This window comes from Caenorhabditis elegans, chromosome II (genome assembly GCF_000002985.6).
Source record: "Caenorhabditis elegans chromosome II".
NCBI classification, from domain to species: Eukaryota; Metazoa; Nematoda; class Chromadorea; order Rhabditida; family Rhabditidae; genus Caenorhabditis; species Caenorhabditis elegans.
Window position 1 is genome coordinate 3,709,401 of NC_003280.10, and position 20,688 is coordinate 3,730,088.

Consider the following 20,688-nt stretch of genomic DNA (forward strand, 5'->3'; position numbering starts at 1 on the left):
ATAAACTTGGTTTTCAGTCTTTTTTTTCTTGCTAATTTGATACTAGATAAGTGTTATTTTTATGTGAAAACTAGTCTGCTAGAGTTAATATAATATTCGATCAAAATATATACTACTATAGTCACTTCCATGTTTTTGAGTAACTTAGTAAGTAATGAGTAACATGACAATGGATTCCGATGAAATTTCAACACGAATTGTTGGAGGATACATGATTTTTGTAAGTGGTTTTCTGTATTTACAATTCAGGACTCACAAAACCAAAATTTAAAACTTTTAGGCAGCTTCCATGGGTGTCTTGATAAACTTGTTCATGTTTTATCACTTTTTATCGCTTGAAAAAACTGTTTTTTACATTCTATGCTCGTCGAAATCCATCTCTAATACTTTGGTCCTACTTATCTATTTTGGTTATATTGGGCCTATTAATGCTTTGTAGGTAATTATAGAGATTCGGTTCAAGCTCAAATTTTTTTAGTTACGCCGCGATTGGATCTGACACGTTGAGCGGCTATCTGAATCAGGCAATGGGTTTCGGACTTTATTTGCAAGGTTGGTTAAGACTTTTTGAATACGCGCGCAGCATAAAATCAAACCGACCAATCAGCAACGATGGCCACGCCTACGGCACTTCTCTGATTGGTCGGCACCCACACCTCGTTGGCGCGCAAACTTGAGCGTTGCAATAATCAACTTCAGGCCCCACAACCCAACTAATGATAACCATTAACCGCTTTCTTGTGGTATGGTGTTCCCCGGTTAACACTCCAAGGTACAGTACCCGGATTACAGTAGCCGCAATGGCAATATCATGGCTTTTCACAGTTTGGTTTTCTACTCTAATTGGAATGCCAGGTTAACTTTCTACGAAGTGAAAAAACTCAATTAACCAAAAAAAAAAGAATCTCAGACATCTGCCGTTTCCCGTTCAGCTTCGACCATGTACCGTTTCCCGACTATTCAGAAAATGACTATCAATGCGTTGAGGCTTTGATAAGCTTCCTGATATATTATTTATTAGTATTGGCAGTTTCTACAAATTTCATGAATATCCTGATAGCTATCAAGTTATTCTGTCTTTCGGTGAGTTTTTAAGCCTGTAGGACTACTGTAGATTGGACTACGGTAGGGTACTGTAGTGCTTCTGTTGGGGTTTGTGAGAGAATGTTCTTGTTCCAGAAATCTTCCAAATCCCTCTCCTCTGAGTCCGCTAAAAGTCGGCGGAGGTCTAACATCAGATTCTTTCTCCAATCATGCTTCCAAGATTGGATTTGCATGGTCGACGTGGCGGTTAACCATTTATCCCTAGAATACTGTGAGATGAATGTCTGTGCGGTGCTCGTCAGTATGGGGTTTGATGTGATGGTATATGTAGTTGATGGGTAAGCTTTTGATGTCAAAGTTTTGGAAATGTGTTCTATATTTCAGATTGATAATGTATCTCTTCAACTATCGCATAAATTTGAAACCAAAGTCAACGCCGAGTACCCGGAAAACTGTGAAAGTTGGCTTGATTAATAGTGAAAATTCACTACCTCCAGTGTCTTCCTAATTCAAATAAATAAATAAATAACATCATGTTTTACCCCAACTTTGTATGTACAACTTGTTTAAAAAATCTAAAAATGTGAAAGTTAATTGGCGTTTTTTTATTTTATGTTTTTAAAGTTTTTTTTGCAAAATACTTTGAACGCAAAATTCAAAGAAAATATCCATTACCCAGATTACATTTTCAAAAAGCTTGTCGTAGCACAATCGAAATCTGATCCCTAATCCCCATGCACATTACATACGTCTATAATTATCATGCTCTATTGGAGTGGAAAAGGGGGAACTAATCTTCTCGTAATCCCTCTCTCCCCAAGGTGCTCAGTTGCCCATTTTGCTTCCCTGATTCTCCGAAAGATGGACGCTTCTTATTCTTCTTCTCGGCCAAAAAAGTTGAATTACACCTCTTACACCTCGCTGAAATCCGTTCTCAAGTTTTTGAGTGTGAAGAAAAGGTTAGTGAATAGTGATTAAGCTTGAAAATAGACTGAAGAAAAACTTTAAAAAACCCGAATTTCAAAATGAGATTTCTTAAATATTCCTCAAATTTATTCAAATTTGGAAGTTCAAAATATCCAAAAAAAAAGCGATAAAATTTGGCTAAAATAAAGGGACAATTTTGAGTATATTACAGTAACAAAAAACAATTATAAAATATTTTTTCAGAGAACAAATTCACATTCATATTCCCGAGCTCAGGTCTGTCAATGCTCTGCTACCATATGCCCACGAAGAGGTTATCCTTGATAAATTTGAAATCATGATCCAGAACAGATCATATCTTTTCAAAAAGCTTGCTGAAAAAGCCCCGAAGCCTGAAGGTGTGGCTCGCCGGCGACCAGAATATGAATATGCAGAATATAATCGCCTTTTGGTGATGGACCTTGGTCCCCCATCCCTGTTTGACATGAATGACTTGCATCATTTATGGAGACCTATGGGCAATCAGGGTCCCGATCGACTTTCTTTTGGGGACCTGGATAGTCTTGAGAAGAGACGGCTTCGGTTTCGAAGGGAAAACCGGCTTCAAGATTCTTCGGAACACGGTAGAACTGGAAATTGTGAAATCACAATTTCCGAGGAAGATGGAACGGCAATTACAGTAACCAAGGAAATTCCAGTTGACATTGCTTATGAAAAAATTTTCGATGCTTTTTTCAGTAACGGATCGAGAATCAAACTACTAAAAGTTCAATCATTTCCTGACTTTTTGATGAGAAAAGATTTGCTTACACTAAAAGTAAGAGAAATTGACTGCAGTTCAACAGCATCTATCGATATTTTGGAACTTGCTCCGTTCTTGGATCACAGCTCGCTTAAGAAGCTAACCTTGAACGTCACTAATACGAATGTTGATCTATTGATGTTGCCTCTGGTGCAGAATTGTCCAGTACTTCGGATTGTGGAGGCAGGCACCTTCCTGAGCCGTATGCTGAAAACTACTCTGCTCTCAGCTCTACAAAATCAGAAATTGGAAATCTTTCCTGATATTGTGATAATTGAAAGCTTTCCCCAGCTGGTTCAGGTAAGTTTCCACGTTGGAAACTCGCTAAGGTTTAAGCTTAAACTTAAGCTTAGGCTTAGGCATAGGCTTACCGGGTTTTTTTGTGGAACCCGGTAGATGTCGGTCGTTTTAATTTTTTTTAAATTTTTCAGAGCTGGGCCACATCTTCCCGCCCTATAGGGTCCTTAGTCCAAGTAGGCATTCGAGAAGACTACAAAGAGGTTTTGGACATTTTAGACTTTTTGAAGGAAAGCCACGGAGCTCATCCAGCAATAATTAAGAAGCTTGAGTATGTTTTTGAAGTGTTTTCAGAAAAAAAATCTATTATTTTTCAGAAATACAGATTTTTCCAACGGATTGAGCATGCTAATTGATGGGGATTTGGAGCTGGCAATCTATGGCGGAGGGAAAATTAGTGAAGAAGGACTCACCCGTCCTCAGCCCTGCAAATGGAGTCTGTGCATGGAAGTTATGAAGAGGGGGGACACGATTCCTCGTTAAATTTTTAATTCAATTATATGCAACTTCCTAAACAACAGAATTTATTTGAAAATTTACTTTTAAATTGTTCAAGTAATAAAGTTTCCAAATACCTGTTAGGTGTCGGGCGCAAAATAAATGCATGTTTTTTTAGTAAAACACAATTTTTCACTGTACTTTATTTACAATTTATTATAACCAATTGACAAAACTGAATCTCCATAGTTAATTATTTTTTATCCAAAAATCAAAAACTCAAATAGTGAACGCACTGGAATTCCCCCGTACAGCAGAAACTCGTGTGCTAGATTGTGGATCTTAAAATGTATACTATATCACTTGCAAGAGTTAACTTCCAACTCACCGTTCCATCTGAAAATTAGCTGCCCAGCGGCTTTCCGGTAAGGTGAATGAACGAAAATAACTGCAATACTTTCACCGATGCCATGAAGTCCTGAAGAATAATTATGAATCTAAGCAGCCGACAACTTACAGGTTATGTGATGCGTCCGACACTTCCCGGGTAAGTGTCGTATCAATCTAAAGTATTGTGACAGCCGGGATATGTCGGCTGCTTTTCATCAATCTTACCTGCAACGTCCACACCTAGATTCATCATTTCTTGCGAATAAAAACTAGATGTAAAAATAATTGCAACTGAGAATAAAATGAATACTGATGGAATCGAAAATTGCAATATAACATTTTTGAGGAACGTTTTTTGCTTCTTCTGAGTCTCTATCGAAACTTGATTTGAAGGTGCAACATACAAATACCATATTGTCCATGTAACATGAAAAACGCCATGACCAACTGAATGAGCTATGAATATAGGCATAAAAATAATCACTATAAATGTGGAAGTTGTTGAATCAGAGTTTAGAATCAGAATTGGAAACGTGAAAAACTCTTGTGTCGGGCAGGGGTAAGCTTGCAACGCTTGAAGTTTTGCAGTTTCCTGGTCGGAAGGGATAATTATAAGAAATATGAAAATAGTGGAGTAAGATAATATTAAATAGGAATAATATTTGATTCTCGTGCTTTTCCTGCTCATTTTAAACGGATTCTGTGAAACCGCACGGCTGCGACTCTCGAAGAGGTAGATGTAGGAGAAGGCAAGTGCTGAAAATAGTATACTGTGTTTTTAAATGAAGATCATGAAGTGCAGCCGACAGTTTCCGGGTTGGCATATCAATATGCGATCGTGGACTAAGCAGCCGACACAATACGGGCCACCCGTCAAGTGTAGTTTTTGTTTTTAAAGTTTACAGAAGCAGCCGACATATCCCTGGTGCTTCAATTTTTTCAATATTGATGAGGCTTCTCAGCAACTGACACTTCCTGGCGGCAGTTTTACTGAAGCAGCCGACACTTTCCTGGCTCCCCAAATTTAAATACTCACACAGCAAAGAGCACGTAAGGAGAATCAACTCCAGGATAATAGGAATCCCCAACCAACTAAAAACTCCGACAGTGAAGACCCCCAGCATCGGAAGAATTATGTAAATAGTTGAAAAAGTGCATAGAATCACGTCGAAAATGGAACAAAATAGGTGATTATAGAACAATGGCCACTTCATACTTTTCATTTGAACTGGAGTTTTTGTTAGGATAATGTAAAATGCGAGGATTTGAAGTGGTAGGGAAAATATTTGAATAAAATCAGTAGGGTACGCAACTCCTTTCCAAGAAGCTAAGAAGCTCTCACTGAGATTACATTTAGAATAATTTGTAGAATAATAGTTATCTATAGATGATATCATACCTGATGAAATACTTTAAACTGAAATTTTCCTTTGCAGAGGAAAAAAACGAATCACACCAGAACTTTGAGTGATCATTCGATTTTTGAAAAGGTTCCAAATTGCAGGGTGAAAGTTTTTTATTCATATTTTCATCACGTTTGAGTATAGTATAAACGCTTGAAGTTTCAAAAAAGACCTGCACCATATCATGCGATATTTTAATTCTAGTGTTCAACAAAATTTTTGGTATGTACTAATTTACTCTGAAGTGTAACTTTTGAGAAACAGTAAAATATTTATTTTTTATCCAAAAATCAAAAACTCAAATAGTGAAAGCACTGGAATTCCCTTGTGCAGCTGAGACTCGTATGCTTGATTGTGGATCTTGAAATGCATTCTGAGTTATTTTTAGAGAGTTTTCTAGCAACTTGCCCTTCCATCTGAAAATTAGCTGTCCTGTGGCTCTCCGATAAGGTGGGTGCACGAAGAGGACCGCTATACTTTCACCGATTCCGTGAAGTCCTGCAGTAAAATTATTTATCTTAGCAGCCGACACTTTACAGGCTGGGTGTGCATTCGACACTTCCCGGGTAAGCGCCACACACCCGGGAAATGTCGGCTGCACCTTCACTTTTGAGTCTTACCTGCAACATCCACACCTAGATTCATCATTTCTTGCGAATAAAATCTCGATGTAAAAATAATACCAATTGAGAATAAAATAAATATTGATGGAATTGAAAATTGCAGTATAACATTTCTGAGAAACGTTTTTTGCTTCTTCTGGGTTTCTAAAGAAATCAAATCCGATGGAGCAATGTACAAATAATATATGGTACAAGAGACATGGAATACAGAATGACCAACTGAATGGCATATGAAAATTGGCATAAAAATTGCAATTATAAACATGGAAGTCGTCGAATCAGAGTTCAGAATAAGGATCGGAAACGTGAAAAACTCTTGGGTTGGGCAGGGGTAAGCTTGCAGCGCTTGAAGTATCGCAGTTTCTTGGTCAGTAGGAATAATTGTGAGAAATATGAAAATAGTGGTGTAGGATAGTAGTATCAATGAATAATATTTTATTCTCGAGCTTTTCTTGCTCATTTTAAACCGATTCTGGGAAACTGAACGACTGCGATTTTCGAAGAGGTAGATGTAGGATAAGGCAAGTGCTGCAAATTTAAATTGTGGTTTTGATGGAGTTTTTAGTGAGCATTAGCAAATTTTTCAAGATATCAGCAAACAGAAATGCAACCGACATGTCACAGGTTACCAACATTTCTTCAGTACCTGTATTCACAAGTGGCCGACGCTACCCGTGCTAAATTAGTTCCTGGATCCCTAGAAGTGGCGGCAATTCCCTGTAGAACCCTTATGATAGTTTAAATTGCAGTTCCTGCAGCCGACAATTTACGGGACTACATAGTCAGAAGCAAACACTGGAACGCTTACCCTAACAGACTCTAGCAGCCGACATTTCCCTTGCCCTCTAAAATATTTTTCAAAAAACTCACACAGCAAAGAACACGTAATGAGAATCAACTCCACTATAATAGGAATTCCCAACCAACTAAAAACTCCGACTGTGAAGACCCCAAGCATTGGAAGAATTAGGTAAATAGTGGAAAAAGTGCACAGAATCAAGTCGAATATCGAACAAAATAGGTGATTATAGAATAATGGCCACTTCATACTTTTCATTTGAACTGGACTTTTTGCTAGGATAATGAAAAATGCAAGAATCTGAAGGGGTAGGGAAAATATTTGAATAATGTCAGTTGGGTACGCAACTCCTTTCCAAGAGGCCAAGAAACTCTCGCTGAGATTACATTTAGAATAATTTGTGGAATAATAGTTATCTAAGGAAGACGTCATAATTAGAACTGTCTGATGACTAAATCGTTCTCCACGAATAGAATGAAAATCAAATATCTAGATCTCCGAGTGATAATTTGATATTTTTGAGGTGTTAAATTATAGGGTTGGATTTTTTTTATATTTTCATAGTCTTTGAGTGTAGTTTAAACATTGTTTTTTTAAAACAGAATTTCATATGTTTATTCAAAAAATTGTAGCTGGCACTACACGGGGCAGTTTTCAAGTCAAAGTTTGTTTGATTCGTAGGAAGATGTCGGCTGCTGTAACTTTTTTCGTAATGAGATAGATGTTAACTTTTAACTATTGAATTATAGCAAATTTAATTCTGGCCATTATTGTACTTAAACATTGTTTGCCAAAATCACTAATTTTCGAGTTATAGTTGTTTGAAGATTCTTAGTTAGAAAGTTTTGAAAATTCGTCTATCAGTTTCCTGGAATTGTCTACTCTTCAACATTTGACTTATCGTTTGACCTTCCCACTTTATGCAACCATCTCACATCTAAAAACGTCATCTGTGAAGGTCGTAAATGAACTAAAGAGGTGTCATATGTAAATGCCGCCTCATTCTCCTTCGTTTCCCCTTCTCTATCTGCGTCTAGAACTCTCCATAGTGGACGGAGCGTCGTTGTTGTTGCGTTGGTTTCTGTTCATTTTCTGTTAATTCTTAGTTGCTGTATACTATTATTTCCTGATTTTCAGAGAAAAATGGAGCAATCCCAGAGAACTCAACTATCCTATGAAGGTGCCAAGTCGGTCATCAGGTTCATGAGCATTGAGAAACGGTGAGTTTTTTTTTTTGAATTTAAAATTGTTTAAAAAATTATAAAAACCTTTTTATAATTCAAAATTGTGTTTTTTTTAAAGCAAATCTGTAAGCAGAAATTCCTCCGGTGCAAATCAAAATTGTAGTTTCGAAAAAAAAATCTATAAACTGCTTGCGAAAATATTCGAATTAGAAGTTGTTTTTGCAAGTTTTCAAAAATAGTAGGACTATCAGAAAAATAAAAATGCTAACATTATTTTTTACATAAATCTCAATTTGAAAAAATTGAACAGAAATGCGAAAAATTGGAATTTGTAAGTTTCCGAAAATTTTCGAAAAATTCTCACACAACTTTCAAAACGTTATAGCTCAAAAACCAAGTATTTCTGCAAAAATTTCCAAACTGCAAAAATTTTCAATTGGAAATTGTCTACACTTCAGCTGCAAAAAATATTTTCCCTAGTTATTCTAAAAAAAGTTACGGCTGCAACTTTTGTGTGGGAAATTTCATAAAGTCCCATTTTTTACACGGTTGGGACTAAATTTTCAACTCAAAATTTATATAACAATGTAGAAAAATATTTGGTCTTTCTAATAATAACTTAAAATTTTGTTGAAAATTTTGAAAAACTACTCAAAAACTTCCACAGAGTAGGTTTAAACCGAATGCGAGTCGAGGCAATTTTTGAGAGAATTTTCAAAGTTTGAAGAAAATTAGAAAATATGTATCATATACACCATGTATTCAATAAAATAATTAAATTTCCAGAATCCAAATCCACTGCCGAATCCCCTACTACCGCAAAACCAATGCCCTGTTCCCATATGCTCACCGACAAATGACCCTTAGCAGCGACGGTATTTCCATTGGAAGCAATCATTATACATTTGACATCCGACGTTCTAATTTTGGACGAAGATTCAGAGATGATTTTGGCGGCGAGTCCGATGAAGAACCAGAAGCTGCGCCGTTGGAGCCTGCACTGGCAGAGCTGAACTTGAGAGATCGCGCACGTCGAGAAAGGGAAATTCTACGAGAGGAACATTATCAGCGAGAAGATGATGAGCGTCTGAGAGCACAGCAGAATCAAGTGCACATCCGATACGGGGAGACGCAGTACGAAGTTCGACGAAACTTCGGACAGCGGAGAAATCCCGAGGAGGCATTCATCAAGCTCTTTGATGCTTATATCAGCACTGGAACAACCATTGAGAAGTTACTTTTTACTGGATTTCCAAAATTTCTCAAGAAGAGGGACCCGTCAAAGTTGCAATTCAAAGTTCGAGAGCTGAAACTCTCAAGTTTGCGCGATCGGACTCTAGAGAAAATCGTTCCATTTATTGGGGCTAGTAAGCTGAAGAAAATGAACTTGGATGTTGGGCCGGATACGATTAGCTATCTGGATCTACCAATGGTGAGACTACTTGAATTTGAGGTTTAGGCTGAGGCTCAGGCTTAGGCTTAGTGTCAGGCTTAGGCCTAGGTCTAGGCATAGGTTTAGGCTTAAGCTTCGGCTTATGTTTATGCTGAAGACTTGGCGTCAGTGGGGGAGCGTTAGCTACTTAGGGTTATTAGGCTTGGGCTTAGGCTTAGACGTAGTCTTAGGCTTAGGCCTAGTCTCATGCTTAAACTTAGGCTCAGAATCGTTTGCTCAAAATGAACACAATTCCAAATTTCAGATCAAAAATTGCGAGGTCTTGAATCTGAACATTTCAATGTGGAACGAAAGAAATCGACAAAGAAACGAAAACAACAATTTTTCAAAGTTGAGCAACCTTCGGAACATGAAGCTCAATTTGATCCTTGAGAGGTTCACCATTGATGATTTGCAGCGGTTGGCTTTGGTAGGTTGTTTTTAAGAAAAATTAATGACTGCAAGGTGTCTGCTTTATAGAACTGGATCTTCACGCGCCGACCAATTGGGACCTATTTCAAAACCGGGGTCAACCAGCAATACGATCACATTCTCGATATCTTTGACCGTTTAATCGAGGAAAATCGTGCTTCCCGCTGTAGAATTACAAAATTGGGGTTAGTTTTTTAAAATTTATTTTAAATTATCTCTTGTAAACTTTCACCTTTTACAGAACTGTCTATTTCGCAAACGGAGTCAAACTGTCAATCGACGGGAAGTCGGAGTTGGTGGTTTATGGTGGTCCGAAATGGAAAACACGTGCTGGCATCGACGGTCAGTGGACGATTCACATGGAAGTGATGGCAGTTGGTGATACCACTCCTTCGGCATAATTTTTTTAAATTTATTTGTTTCCAATTTCCTATGTTATTTTATTTTATTCCATCTCATTTTCCCTGGGTTCCGCTTACATCTCTTTGACTCTTTGCCTTAAACGTTCCATTTTTTGTGTATTCCCCACAGTTTTAAACATTAAATTTGATTGTTTTATTCACTAAATTTGACATACAATAAACAATGTGCGTTTTACTAATTGAACTGTAAGTGCTAATTACTCCAATCCCACGGTTACTTACAAAGCGCGCCTGGGAACTGTCTGCTGCTTACTTTTGCATTTTCAAAAAATTCAAACAAACATTTTTCAAGCGAAGGCTAAAGATTCAATGACAGATACGTAAATTTCAAGTTTCAACTCAAACAACTTTTACCACATTTTGAACAAAATTTTTCAAATATTTAAATGTAGGCAATTTGATAATAACTGGTACAGTCGGTTTAGGGTTTTTAAAGCCTGAATTATCAATGTTTTCAAATTTTATCACCTACGGAAGTTACCCTAAACAAGCTATATAGTTATAACAAGCGGCTCAACCTGGAGCACAACAATTTTCAAACGGAGGATGTTCAGCGGTTGGCCATGGTATGTTTTTTTGAGATACTGATTAGTGACCTCCTTATCAAGAAAGTTTACCTTATCAAGAACTTGTACATTTTGGAGTATTTCAAAAATTAAAGAAGTTCCGGACTTTTTCAAAAAAAAAATTTCTCGCTGAAAACTTCAGATTTTTTCTTTCAAATAAAGTCAACTTTTCCTGTCAAGAAATTTTTAAAGGACGCAATTTTTTTCAAATGATTACTTACGACAATTCAGGCTTGGATCTCCGCTCATCGTCCAATCGGAACCTCCTTCAAAACTGGAATTAACCGCACCTACGACTCCATCACAGAAATTTTTGACAGACTGATTCAGGAGAACGGGGCACGCCGCTGTAAAATTAAAAAGTTGGGGTAAGCTGTTTATTTATTTTTACCTGCCTGTTTTTTAAATTCCAACTTTTGCAGAGATATCGATTTCGCAAACGCGGTCGCACTGAAAATGAATGAGAATTCTGATGTGTTGGTTTCTGGTGGTCCGAAATGGGAGATACAAGATCCGAGAAGAAGATGGAGAATGGGCGCGGAATGGAACACTGAATGGTCGCTAAGAATGGAGGTGATGGCGGTTGAGGACACAACAATTTCCGAATAATTCTTTCGAACTGTTATTTCAACTTTGTTTTCAACTTTATTTCTTTGGGTTTCTATTAGGTATATCTCTTTAAATTGTCGACCTTTCACTTTCCAAATTCTTACCTGTAATTTTTTTCACAAAAAAGTTTAATCACAATAAATATGGTGCACTGTACTTGTTGAAAATATCTTTTTAGACCCGTGAATTGTCGGCGACAAGGATATGTCGGCTGCTGATTGAACTTGCTGTATCTTTCTTTTCGACTGTGTTCTAAAAAATATTTTATACAGCGAAAACCTCGTCTTTTCCGCTTTCCGCACAACGCCAACAATTGCCAAATTCCCATGTTTGGTTCCCAAAAATTTCCATAAAAAGAGACCGTTTCCCCCTCTTTTTCCCCGTATTTTATCAGCCACCAACCGATCACGAATGCATATTTCGCGTCGACTAGATAACGTGGTTCCCACACATTTATTTTGTACGGTTCTCGTGTCAAACCGATTGCGATTTTTGTTTTCCGTTTTATTTTGTTTCTTTTTTGCTTTTTGCAGAGACTCTTATCGAAATGAAAGATTATTCCGGAGCAAGCTTAGAGGGTAAGCGTACTTTAAGTCTGAATTTTAGAAATGTTAGTTTAGAAGTTCTGAAGCTAGCGGAGAGCATCCCTGACGTAGAGCTTCGCGGGGAGCCAGCTGGTATAGCAGTTCAAGTTGCACGAGAACCAAGCGCAGAGCCACTGCCAAAGCTTCCACGAGTCATAAAAGAAGAGCCTTACTTTCCAGGTTTGTTTCGCTTATAAGAGAAGCTGTGCAGTGGGCTCTGAGCAAAAATGAATTTCAGAGAATTCGGAGCAGGCCAGCAGCTCCCCTCCTGTCCCACAAATTTTGTGCGCTTCCCCAAACGGACCAGTGATCCATGGGAAGTCGCTAGTCGCCGGGTATCGACCAGGTATGAGTTCTAGAGAGCTCCATAGTGTATCTTGAACCACCGTTAAAAATTATTTCAGATGATCGGACACCTGCCAACACCCCACCTCGTTTATATATTCCACCGAATATTTATACACCCGCCAACGGACCCCTGTTCCAAGCAGAGCCGCGAGACTTAGAACGAGAGGATTTGCTCCGGCAAATTGATGTCTTTCGTCAACGTATGCCAATTTCGTCAGTTTCGACTATTTCTTTTTTTTGCAGAAAGCTTCCAAACTGCTCAAAACTATCAGCTCGTCTTAACAGACAATCGGACGTTACTATCCAGAACGGACCAGTTGGAGCAGGCAAACACACGGCTCACATCTCAAGTGAAGAGCCTCAGCAGTGAAAATGAGGCTGTCAAGGAGCAAAGGGATAGAGCAACAAGGAGAGCTCAGAGCCTAAAAAAAGAGAATCAGCGTCTTCGTGAGCTCTTTCCAAGCGCCGTTGAGATGGTGAATGGCAGACCAGGTAGGTGGACAGTTATACATTCACGGAGGCAGTGCCCCCACGCGCCTAGATCACTGGTCCGGGCTCCTGCCACAGGCTCTTTTCGGGATCCTTTTGGGCTCGGATCGTGCTGAACAGCGCGAGTAGGCCATTTTCCGATCTTTAAAGTTTACCGAAGCTGGGTGTGATTTCTTTGGGGACCAACAGGTCACAATACCTGAAGCTTACCGCTCTAGACTTCTTCCCTAGTATTTTCCAGAACCGTTTCCCCAATGCTCCGTCATCAACTTCGTCCCCTCCCTGGCCATCTCGTCACTACCTTCAACAAGCATCCCAGCAACCATCCTGCCGAAAATTGACAACCTAGCAAAAGTTCCGAGTTTTGCGCCATTTCAAATTTCGTCGCTGCCCCTCTCCGAACCTTTCCTACGCTCACCGAGCCTGCAGGACGATTTGAAGCTGGCTGGAATCAAGAATATGCAGGACAAGCAAAATCTGTACGTCTATGAGAAACTCGGTGAGATTGAGAAACTGTAGGCTGGCTTGTAAATAGGCAGACAATAGGCACGTAGGCGCAAATGCCTAGCCTAGCTTCTAGTTAATATATCATATTTCAGTCAAAAAATGTCTGTTCCATCCATCAAAAGGTGATTGCCCTCAGGATTCCTATGATCTTCCGCGTTTTTCGACAGTTCTGAAAGCTTTGTATGGTTAGTGATGTGCCCAGACTTCCAGTTTAACACGTTTCTACTTTATTTTAGGATGCACAGTTGGCAACTCAGATATGGAAGAAGCAACTGACCGTCTGACACGGCAAATCGCCGACGAGCAGCGATTTCAGGTCGCCATGAACTGGATCACAAAGATCGTACGGAAAAGGAGACAGATCAAAGAACTACAGGCGCCTTATTAGAATATTTTGCAATTGGGAATAGGTCAGAATTTTTGCAACACTTTGGAATATGTTTCTTTAATTTGATGTTTTTTTAATTTGTTCTTACTGATAAATATTCAGCAAAAGTTTAGAAGAGCTTCACCGCTTTCTGATAATAGAACACATATAACATGCAATTATAAGTTCAAAACTTCAGATTTTCCAACGAAAAAGTGCGAACAAGAACTCGATTACTAATAAGAGAGTTGAAAAAAAAAATCAAATTATCATGTTTCTTTGCGTGCTCACAACTGAGAAACCTTTCACTTCCAATGTGCTCCGACTCGAATTGCTACGTACCCTTTTTCAATATTTATTGGAGTTTCTACGCAATTTTCGGATTCACATTTCAGCTAACTTTGATATTTTTAATTTTTCAAAAACTACCAGTATTTCTCAGCAATTTTAAATATTTTTTGGTTAACAACGCGTTTTCTCAATTGGCACTTGTCGTATTTGCATTTACACACTCAGTCGGTTTCTCACAAACAGTACTTCGCTGGCTATACTATCACCTGGACCATGCCTTTTTTTCGGATTAGAAGCTTGTTTTGCGAACTATATTTTTTATATGGTGAAGGGCCTTAACACATTTTATTAAAATTTTGACAATTTTGCAGGCAGTTGTACAAGGTTCTGGGATGGCAATATTGGTGACGATAGTGTTTCGTTTTATTCATTTGATAGGAAATCGAATCTCTAAAAAACAATCAACTTTATTAATTATTCTATCGTATATTTTTCCAGTATATAACTTGGTAAGGTTTTTGTTTAAGGCGAGCTACTTTTAGACAACCTAGGCCTGCCTACCAGACTACCCATGCCCGCATTCAAAGCTACCTGAGATTGCCTAGAATGTTATCTAATTGTGAACCTACCCGCAAAACATATTACGAGAGTATGCCTACCGAATTGCCTACCGCCTTGCCTACCACTTTTATCGCAGTTTCGGAAAAAAATTCAAAAAAATTATATTAGCAGAAAAATCACGTAATTAATTTTTCAGCATTAAGTTTTTTGAAACAATTGATAACAGGCAAGAAAAATTGAGGCAAAAAATAGACGTGAACTTTCTAAAAAAAACCACATAAACATTTGTCTAATCAAATCTTTGTAATCATATTTCAAAAAACCTATCATTTCAATTTTCCGAAATGCTCGCGATGAGTAAACTTATATGTGCTCTACTGTTGCTCCCAGCAATCGCTTGCCTCGATTCAGGCTTCCAAAAGCTGACTGCCGAGGAAAATGAGGAGAGGAAGAAGATTTGTGGGTGAGTATTATTTGTTTTTACTGAAAATTTTTAAATCAAGATTTTCAGAGGAGACGGTGCCTGGGTGTACTATGGAGACAATAATGAGCACGTCATCGATTTGATTTCCGAAAATCACTTCCTCGCGGATGCCAAGATAATTGAGTCGAAATACGATCAGGCAGCGTGTATTGAGAAGTGAGAGAAGTAGAGAAATTTGGTGTAGGCACGCAAGTAGGCACGTAAGCACAAGGCAGGTCTAGGTTTCCGTGTAGGTCCGCGTGCTGAAAGGGAGCAGGCGTAGGCACAAGGCATAAGCAGGCACGTGTTTGATCATTATACCGCGCATATAAAATAGGAGTGGGTATACCAGGCAAGATTAGGCACGTGGGAAGGCGTATGTTTCCGAGTAGGCTCATGTGGCATTTTTGTAGGCATGAGACAGACGTAGGCACGCATTAGCCAATACTCACATATACAAGTGTATAGGTAGATTAGTAAGGAGAGAGGCAAGAAGCAGGCATAGTCACGTCTGTAGGCATCAGGTAGGCATAGACACAAGACAGCCTTTCTGTACCTACATGTTCCTCTCTCAATCAAATTTTTGCAGTGAGAATATTGTGACTTCAATGCTGGACACTACTGAAAACATTTCAGCAGTTCTCCTGGGAGAATGCCTAGAAAAACCGACTGGATTAGTTCTTGCAGACTTCCATTTGACCAACTGGGTATACGAGAATTATGCGTGTATTTTGGGTATGCCTCAGTGCTAGGTTCAAGCCGAAAACTATCTTTATTTTTTTCAGATGAATTCCTGTACAAAGGCGACAAGTTGTACGCGAGCAAGGATGATCGTGAGACACTGTTGTCTGGATTTGTAAGCTGAAACTTTTTTTCATGGAAATCGTCATAACTTGCAGATTACCAACTGCTCCTCACCAGTGGACAAGTCTACGTTCTGCTATGCCGGTGTTCCTGAAGTAACCGGAAATATTCACTACCACGAGACGAACAAATCCGTTATAGCCGGGGTGATTAGTAGAAGCATTGAGAATCGCCCCGAATCTAGTGAGAAATTGGTTTAATCCGTCTACAAGAAAGCATCTTTCAAATTTCAGATATGGAGGTGGTGGAGGTCACGTATTTGCACAAGTACATCAAAATTCTGTGTGAAATCGCAGGAATTTGTGAAAAGTGAGCAGTTGCTGGTGAACTTTTCAAATTTAAAATCCATATTTTCAGACAACCAACACCGGTGAAAGAATACGCGGCCGACGAAACAACTACCACAACTCCTGAGCCAACAACGACAGTAGCAGAAACCACCCCAGCTCCAATACCACCACAAAAGCCGACACCTGCTGCTCTCGGCCAGAAAGAGGATTTGACAGGATGTGGGACGGATCGTTTGTGCTTTGATGAGGAGATGAATGCATCGGCTAGTTTCAAGAAGGTTGTGCTCATTTTTGTACTTTTGATGCTTTTCCGGTAGATTCGATTTATTCGATTTTAATTCAAACTTCTGGACACGAATGAAAATGATTATTTTTTTACATGCTTAATTATAGCAATATAAAACAGGGAGCAAGACAAAAACTAATTGTGACTGGATTGGACAAGATGCATGTTGAAGGCGTACTCATTGTAGCATTGTGCTCCACAAAGTGAGCACTGAAATGGGTTGCCGATCGTGTGGAAACTGGTGTGGAGCTGGCCCAGCACAGCGTCTTTGAACTCAATTTCACAATGCTCGCATTCCTGAAAACAAGTGTTTAGAGCAAAATTTCAGGTCTAGGCCTACGTGGCTAGGTACCTAGGTACCCAGATACACAGGTGCCTACGTGCCTAGATGCCTAGGCAGCCAGATGCATAGGTGTATACGTGCCTATGTGGCAAAAGTACACCTTCTCAAAGATAGGAAGGTGTTTTTCTGCCCTCATGAAATGCGAGCTTTGACAACTTACAAATTTTGGCTGCTGAGGTTTCTGTGCTCCATGGAACATCGAGGTAGATTCGCCAAGTAACTGATCTGCATTGAAAGTTGGGGATCCCATTGAGCTCATCGATTCGCCCCGTTCACAGAGCTTGCTGTTTGTTGGCAGAGCGCGTGGGGTTTGAAACTTCCAAAAAATAGTCAGCCTAAGTTGAACGCCAAAACTTCAAATAACTCACAGAGGTTTGACCATCTGGGGTGACTTCTCCGAGCTCTGATAATCCAGAGCTTTTCTGCAAATCTGCCTGCTCGCCGAGCTTTTGGCTTGACGCGCCGAATCCATCATTGCTTTTTGACGACAAGGATGCTTCTATCGCTCTCAACATCTCTCCAGATGATTGTGCTGCGAAGCTGCTTGATCACTTTGAATGGAGCTGAGCAATTGAGATGGCGGAGAAATCTGAAAATCCAAGCTTTTCCATACCACAATAATGAATTCTTACCATTGGCGCGAAGCACGAAAAAGAGGCGAGAACACGTGTGTCCCCGAGCTGTGGAGATCCAGAAGAAATAGCGCTGAGCAACGGAGCTGGTGGAACGATCTAAAACCCAAATAGTTTGCTCAACACAATTCAAAGCTCTTACCATAGTTGCAAAGCCTGAAGAAGAAGGAGCAGGTGAGCCCAGACTGGGAATTGCATGAGCTCCAGAATCAGCAGTTTCCAGATGCTTTTTCATATGGCGGTTCAAGTATATTTTACTTGAGTAATGGGCTCCGCAGATTTCGCATGTATGCTTCTGGAAAAAGGTAGAGTTTCAACACAAAGGGATTTTCTGTTCAGTAAAAAAAACTAAACTCACACTTTTGTATCCAGCGACTTCCCGAGCATATTTGTAGCTCTTCAGGTGGGACTTCAGAGATTTCTGAAATTGTGATAATTGGAACTATAATTGGAGCAAAGTTTTCTCTTACCCTGCTCGCGTAAATTCTGCTACACGCTTTGCATTGGTAGACAAACTTGCCCAACTCCTGAATATTTTAATTGAATCTTTTGAAAACAAACGTGGAAAAAGTTACCTGAGAATGAACTGGGTCAAGCAACTGAGCAAAATTGGGAGCACCTGGGGTTACAGGCAGGTCCATTGATAGAAGAAAAAAGTATTTAAATGGTTATGAATGCCCCTTTACGGAATGGAGTGTTGGAGGCAAATATCGATTGAGCGCGCGGTATTGGCGGAGGGCAAATGGGAGGTCAGAAAGAGAGACGCAGAGAAAGAAAGAAAATATGTGTAGTTTCTAATAAGCTTCAAAAAAAGACTATTCGGCAGTTTTTGGGCGCCCGAAAAACCTTTTTTCATATTATATATCAATTTTAAGTTTCACTCGAGAACTAAAACTAGATTTATTGAATGGCGTTACGAAAAATAACTATTTAACAGTACGAAATTATCAATTAAAGTCCACTAAAATTATGATTGGCAGTAACAATATGAATTGTAAACGCCAGATTATCTTCACACTCAGCTCCACAAAATGAGCATTTGAATGGGCTTCCTGGAGCGTGAAGGGCATTGTGCAACAGGCTCATTGGGGCATCGTCGAATTGGATCTTGCAGTGTTGGCATTCCTGAGCTGGATTCTGAAGTTGAGCTGGATTCTGAAGTTGATACGGTCATAGGTGACCATCTGGTTGAGCAAGTTGACGCTGGAGCCGAAGAGGTCAGATCCTGAGAAGATGTATTAGTTTTGAAGCATTATATAGTTTTTTCTCACCGTAGAATGATAATAATAGTGATGAATCAGGAAATACTTGGCAGTTCCAAAGTGCTTGCGACATTTCCTACACGGAGCCAAATTGTGTGGTGAAACGAGGTGGTGGTGCTCGAGATGACGTTGAATTTCCAAATGAGACCGAAATTGCGTAAAACAGTTCAGCATGGGGCAGTCGAAATGAGATCGTTCTTTGAGATGTGTGTACAGATGCTCTTGTAGCTGAAAATTCTGAAAAGTATATAAAAATGAAATTAGTTAGCATACCCTATTCTCTCTGTGAAGCGTTTGTTGACAAATGTTGCACTTCTTGGATTTTGTTCCAGAATGAATTTTTCGATGGCGGTTTAAGTTTGGCTTGTTGGCGAATTGTTTCTCACAGATTTCACATTTGAATTGGCGATTAACCTGGAAAAAGTTTGTTGTAGAGGGAGAAGCTCTTTACATGAAGTTAAACTTACTGGCCTTACCCCATTAGAACCGGTGAGAGTTTGGTGCCTCGTCGAGCTCAATGAGTTGGCTGGCTCACAAACATTACTGCTTGTCGGAAGATCACTTGCGTACTTGAGCTTTCTCTCACTGAGCCTTGAACTCACTGAGCCTTGACCATCAAGGGTGGCACCGCTGAGCTGTGGTGATCCATAGTTTTTCTGAGAATCCGCTTGCTTTTCGAACTCCTGGTTTGGCATTCCATCATTGATCTTCAACGGCAAAGAAGCTTCCAAGGAATTCCACAACTTTCCTTCACAGTTTTCAAAAAAAGCTTCTGGCGTTGTCGCAACACCGGGAAAAGAGCTGAGCAACTGAGCTGGAGTAGATACCTGAAAACCAAAGATTTTGCTCAATATACAATTTAAACTCTTACCATAGTTGTGAGGCTAAAAGACGAGGGAAGAGAATCAATGTTGATATAGGTCAATGGTTTTTCTTCGAAGAGCCTGCTTCTCGTTGGGAAACCACTGGTGCCCGAACTTTGACTATCAACGGAAAGCTGTGGCCATCCATTGGCTGAAGCTAAAGCTGAAGACTCTATGAACAAGCTTTCCTGCAAATCCGTTTCCTTGCTGAGCTCCTGACTTGGCCCACCATCTATTCTTTCTGCTGACAAAGAAGCTCCCATCGCATTCAATAACTCCCCTAAAGTGTTCTGCGCGGCGTCTGCTGACGTTGTCGCTGATTCTACCTTCAGTCCACAATGTTTCTCTTTGAAATGAGCAAGGAGTCCTTGAACACTGGCGAACGGAGCTTTACACTTCTTGCACCTGGCCTATGTGGCGACAGAAAAGATGTTCGAGAAGTATCTTTTGCGAACTGAACTTCATCTCGCACTGACCAATAGGACACGTGAGATAGTTGGTCTGCATAGGAGCTGGAGAAGCGGCAGTTTCAGTTTCCAGATGACTTTTCATATGACTGACCAGGCTTCTTTGGTAATTGTATTTCGATCCGCAGAATTCGCAGGTGTACCTCTGAAATAGATAAGTTAGATAGAGTTAGATAGAGATAGATAGATTATGATGCCAAACGCTATCTATTAAGCACTAACGTCTTCGTAAGAAGACAGCCCAAGTCCACATTTGGTGTTCCGTATGTGATTGCTCAGAGATTTCTGAGAATGTAATTACTTGAACTGTTGCACCTTGCGCAATTCCTGAAAAAAAATGGATCCTTTATTAATTAATTTGTGAAAATTTTACAGTACCTGAGAATAAACTGGCACAAGAGCTTGAGCTTCAGGCAGGTCCATTGATAAGAGAGTAGAGGTGAAGGAATAAATGAACCCGCGCAGAGTGTTTTGGTGGGGCGCAATTATCGATTTGGCGCGCGGTATTGGCAGAGAGCAAATGGGAAGGAGAGTGAAGAAGATGTAGATAGAAAAAGAAACTATGCGTAGTTTGATCTACCAGTCCTGTATTCTGAAGACCAACTAATTGTTTGATTACTCCATAAAATCAGTGATCACGATAGAATAGGGTACTGTAGGTTACCGTAGTTATCAACAATTATCAGTTTCCTTCAAGGGCGAG

General features: G+C 39.6%; 8 protein-coding genes and 2 pseudogenes across 10 annotated transcripts; 6 read left to right on the forward strand and 4 right to left on the reverse strand.

The window, feature by feature from the left end:
* Nucleotides 1-154: 154 nt before the first annotated feature.
* On the forward strand, nucleotides 155-1,552 carry srx-110 (7TM GPCR serpentine receptor class x (Srx) domain-containing protein; the record flags this gene model as incomplete). The annotated part of the gene is made up of 7 exons (NM_062223.1): nucleotides 155-220; nucleotides 281-435; nucleotides 479-552; nucleotides 700-855; nucleotides 911-1,083; nucleotides 1,180-1,382; nucleotides 1,429-1,552. The coding sequence occupies 7 exons, from the start codon at nucleotides 155-157 to the stop codon at nucleotides 1,550-1,552; spliced, it is 951 nt and encodes a 316-aa protein (NP_494624.1).
* Nucleotides 1,553-1,890: 338 nt separating this feature from the next.
* On the forward strand, nucleotides 1,891-3,647 carry fbxc-53 (F-box C protein). The gene is made up of 4 exons (NM_062224.6): nucleotides 1,891-2,003; nucleotides 2,215-3,073; nucleotides 3,205-3,341; nucleotides 3,388-3,647. Exons 1-4 carry the CDS (start codon nucleotides 1,906-1,908, stop codon nucleotides 3,551-3,553), a joined length of 1,260 nt encoding a protein of 419 aa, NP_494625.1. The 5' UTR covers nucleotides 1,891-1,905; the 3' UTR covers nucleotides 3,554-3,647.
* Nucleotides 3,648-3,787: 140 nt separating this feature from the next.
* On the reverse strand, nucleotides 3,788-5,295 carry srh-100 (Serpentine Receptor, class H; the record flags this gene model as incomplete). The annotated part of the gene is made up of 4 exons (NM_062225.1): nucleotides 3,788-3,849; nucleotides 3,897-3,986; nucleotides 4,124-4,654; nucleotides 4,935-5,295. 4 exons carry the CDS (start codon nucleotides 5,293-5,295, stop codon nucleotides 3,788-3,790), a joined length of 1,044 nt encoding a protein of 347 aa, NP_494626.1.
* Nucleotides 5,296-5,599: 304 nt separating this feature from the next.
* srh-99 (Serpentine Receptor, class H) lies at nucleotides 5,600-7,155 on the reverse strand (the record flags this gene model as incomplete). Its single annotated transcript, NM_062226.1, has 4 exons — nucleotides 5,600-5,661; nucleotides 5,710-5,799; nucleotides 5,922-6,452; nucleotides 6,795-7,155. 4 exons carry the CDS (start codon nucleotides 7,153-7,155, stop codon nucleotides 5,600-5,602), a joined length of 1,044 nt encoding a protein of 347 aa, NP_494627.1.
* Nucleotides 7,156-7,860: 705 nt separating this feature from the next.
* Nucleotides 7,861-10,364, forward strand: fbxc-52 (F-box C protein). Its single transcript, NM_062227.6, has 5 exons — nucleotides 7,861-7,943; nucleotides 8,694-9,339; nucleotides 9,605-9,769; nucleotides 9,820-9,956; nucleotides 10,013-10,364. The coding sequence occupies exons 1-5, from the start codon at nucleotides 7,867-7,869 to the stop codon at nucleotides 10,170-10,172; spliced, it is 1,185 nt and encodes a 394-aa protein (NP_494628.2). The 5' UTR covers nucleotides 7,861-7,866; the 3' UTR covers nucleotides 10,173-10,364.
* A 1,551-nt stretch (nucleotides 10,365-11,915) lies between these two features.
* C46E10.3 (BEN domain-containing protein) lies at nucleotides 11,916-13,684 on the forward strand (the record flags this gene model as incomplete). The annotated part of the gene is made up of 8 exons (NM_062228.1): nucleotides 11,916-11,946; nucleotides 11,989-12,132; nucleotides 12,191-12,298; nucleotides 12,357-12,500; nucleotides 12,544-12,792; nucleotides 13,031-13,288; nucleotides 13,389-13,481; nucleotides 13,533-13,684. The coding sequence occupies 8 exons, from the start codon at nucleotides 11,916-11,918 to the stop codon at nucleotides 13,682-13,684; spliced, it is 1,179 nt and encodes a 392-aa protein (NP_494629.1).
* Nucleotides 13,685-13,977: 293 nt separating this feature from the next.
* On the forward strand, nucleotides 13,978-14,498 carry C46E10.2 (annotated as a pseudogene). Its single transcript has 2 exons — nucleotides 13,978-14,279; nucleotides 14,326-14,498. Coding segments are annotated over exons 1-2 (475 nt in total).
* A 326-nt stretch (nucleotides 14,499-14,824) lies between these two features.
* C46E10.1 (uncharacterized protein) lies at nucleotides 14,825-16,509 on the forward strand. The gene is made up of 7 exons (NM_062230.5): nucleotides 14,825-14,978; nucleotides 15,027-15,155; nucleotides 15,568-15,713; nucleotides 15,764-15,834; nucleotides 15,878-16,025; nucleotides 16,076-16,151; nucleotides 16,200-16,509. The coding sequence occupies exons 1-7, from the start codon at nucleotides 14,860-14,862 to the stop codon at nucleotides 16,447-16,449; spliced, it is 939 nt and encodes a 312-aa protein (NP_494631.2). The 5' UTR covers nucleotides 14,825-14,859; the 3' UTR covers nucleotides 16,450-16,509.
* C46E10.8 (C2H2-type domain-containing protein) lies at nucleotides 16,439-18,696 on the reverse strand. The gene is made up of 7 exons (NM_001393047.1): nucleotides 17,969-18,696; nucleotides 17,864-17,920; nucleotides 17,752-17,814; nucleotides 17,536-17,688; nucleotides 17,394-17,492; nucleotides 16,922-17,350; nucleotides 16,439-16,715 (listed from the first exon to the last, which is right to left on the reverse strand). The coding sequence occupies exons 1-6, from the start codon at nucleotides 18,032-18,034 to the stop codon at nucleotides 17,270-17,272; spliced, it is 519 nt and encodes a 172-aa protein (NP_001379807.1). The 5' UTR covers nucleotides 18,035-18,696; the 3' UTR covers nucleotides 16,439-16,715; nucleotides 16,922-17,269.
* C46E10.9 lies at nucleotides 18,290-20,435 on the reverse strand (annotated as a pseudogene). The gene is made up of 7 exons: nucleotides 20,359-20,435; nucleotides 20,208-20,312; nucleotides 19,527-20,130; nucleotides 19,123-19,482; nucleotides 18,929-19,069; nucleotides 18,665-18,883; nucleotides 18,290-18,618 (listed from the first exon to the last, which is right to left on the reverse strand). Coding segments are annotated over exons 1-7 (1,835 nt in total).
* Between the last annotated feature and the right edge of the window lie 253 nt (nucleotides 20,436-20,688).

What these genes read in the sequence shown, in the direction of transcription:
- fbxc-53 (NM_062224.6), top strand. Translation starts at nt 1,906, where the DNA reads ATGGACGCTTCTTATTCTTCTTCTCGGCCAAAAAAGTTGAATTACACC. An exon ending in GCTTTCCCCAGCTGGTTCAG is followed by an intron (nt 3,074 to 3,204) that starts GTAAGTTTCCAC and finishes TAAATTTTTCAG; the next exon opens with AGCTGGGCCACATCTTCCCG. An exon ending in GCAATAATTAAGAAGCTTGA is followed by an intron (nt 3,342 to 3,387) that starts GTATGTTTTTGA and finishes ATTATTTTTCAG; the next exon opens with AAATACAGATTTTTCCAACG.
- fbxc-52 (NM_062227.6), top strand. Translation starts at nt 7,867, where the DNA reads ATGGAGCAATCCCAGAGAACTCAACTATCCTATGAAGGTGCCAAGTCG. An exon ending in TTCATGAGCATTGAGAAACG is followed by an intron (nt 7,944 to 8,693) that starts GTGAGTTTTTTT and finishes TTAAATTTCCAG; the next exon opens with AATCCAAATCCACTGCCGAA. An exon ending in TGTAGAATTACAAAATTGGG is followed by an intron (nt 9,957 to 10,012) that starts GTTAGTTTTTTA and finishes CACCTTTTACAG; the next exon opens with AACTGTCTATTTCGCAAACG.
- C46E10.1 (NM_062230.5), top strand. Translation starts at nt 14,860, where the DNA reads ATGCTCGCGATGAGTAAACTTATATGTGCTCTACTGTTGCTCCCAGCA. An exon ending in AGACACTGTTGTCTGGATTT is followed by an intron (nt 15,835 to 15,877) that starts GTAAGCTGAAAC and finishes CATAACTTGCAG; the next exon opens with ATTACCAACTGCTCCTCACC. An exon ending in ATCGCAGGAATTTGTGAAAA is followed by an intron (nt 16,152 to 16,199) that starts GTGAGCAGTTGC and finishes CCATATTTTCAG; the next exon opens with ACAACCAACACCGGTGAAAG.
- C46E10.8 (NM_001393047.1), bottom strand. Translation starts at nt 18,034, where the DNA reads ATGGACCTGCCTGTAACCCCAGGTGCTCCCAATTTTGCTCAGTTGCTT. An exon ending in TTGACCCAGTTCATTCTCAG is followed by an intron (nt 17,921 to 17,968) that starts GTAACTTTTTCC and finishes TAAAATATTCAG; the next exon opens with GAGTTGGGCAAGTTTGTCTA. An exon ending in GCAGAATTTACGCGAGCAGG is followed by an intron (nt 17,815 to 17,863) that starts GTAAGAGAAAAC and finishes TCACAATTTCAG; the next exon opens with AAATCTCTGAAGTCCCACCT.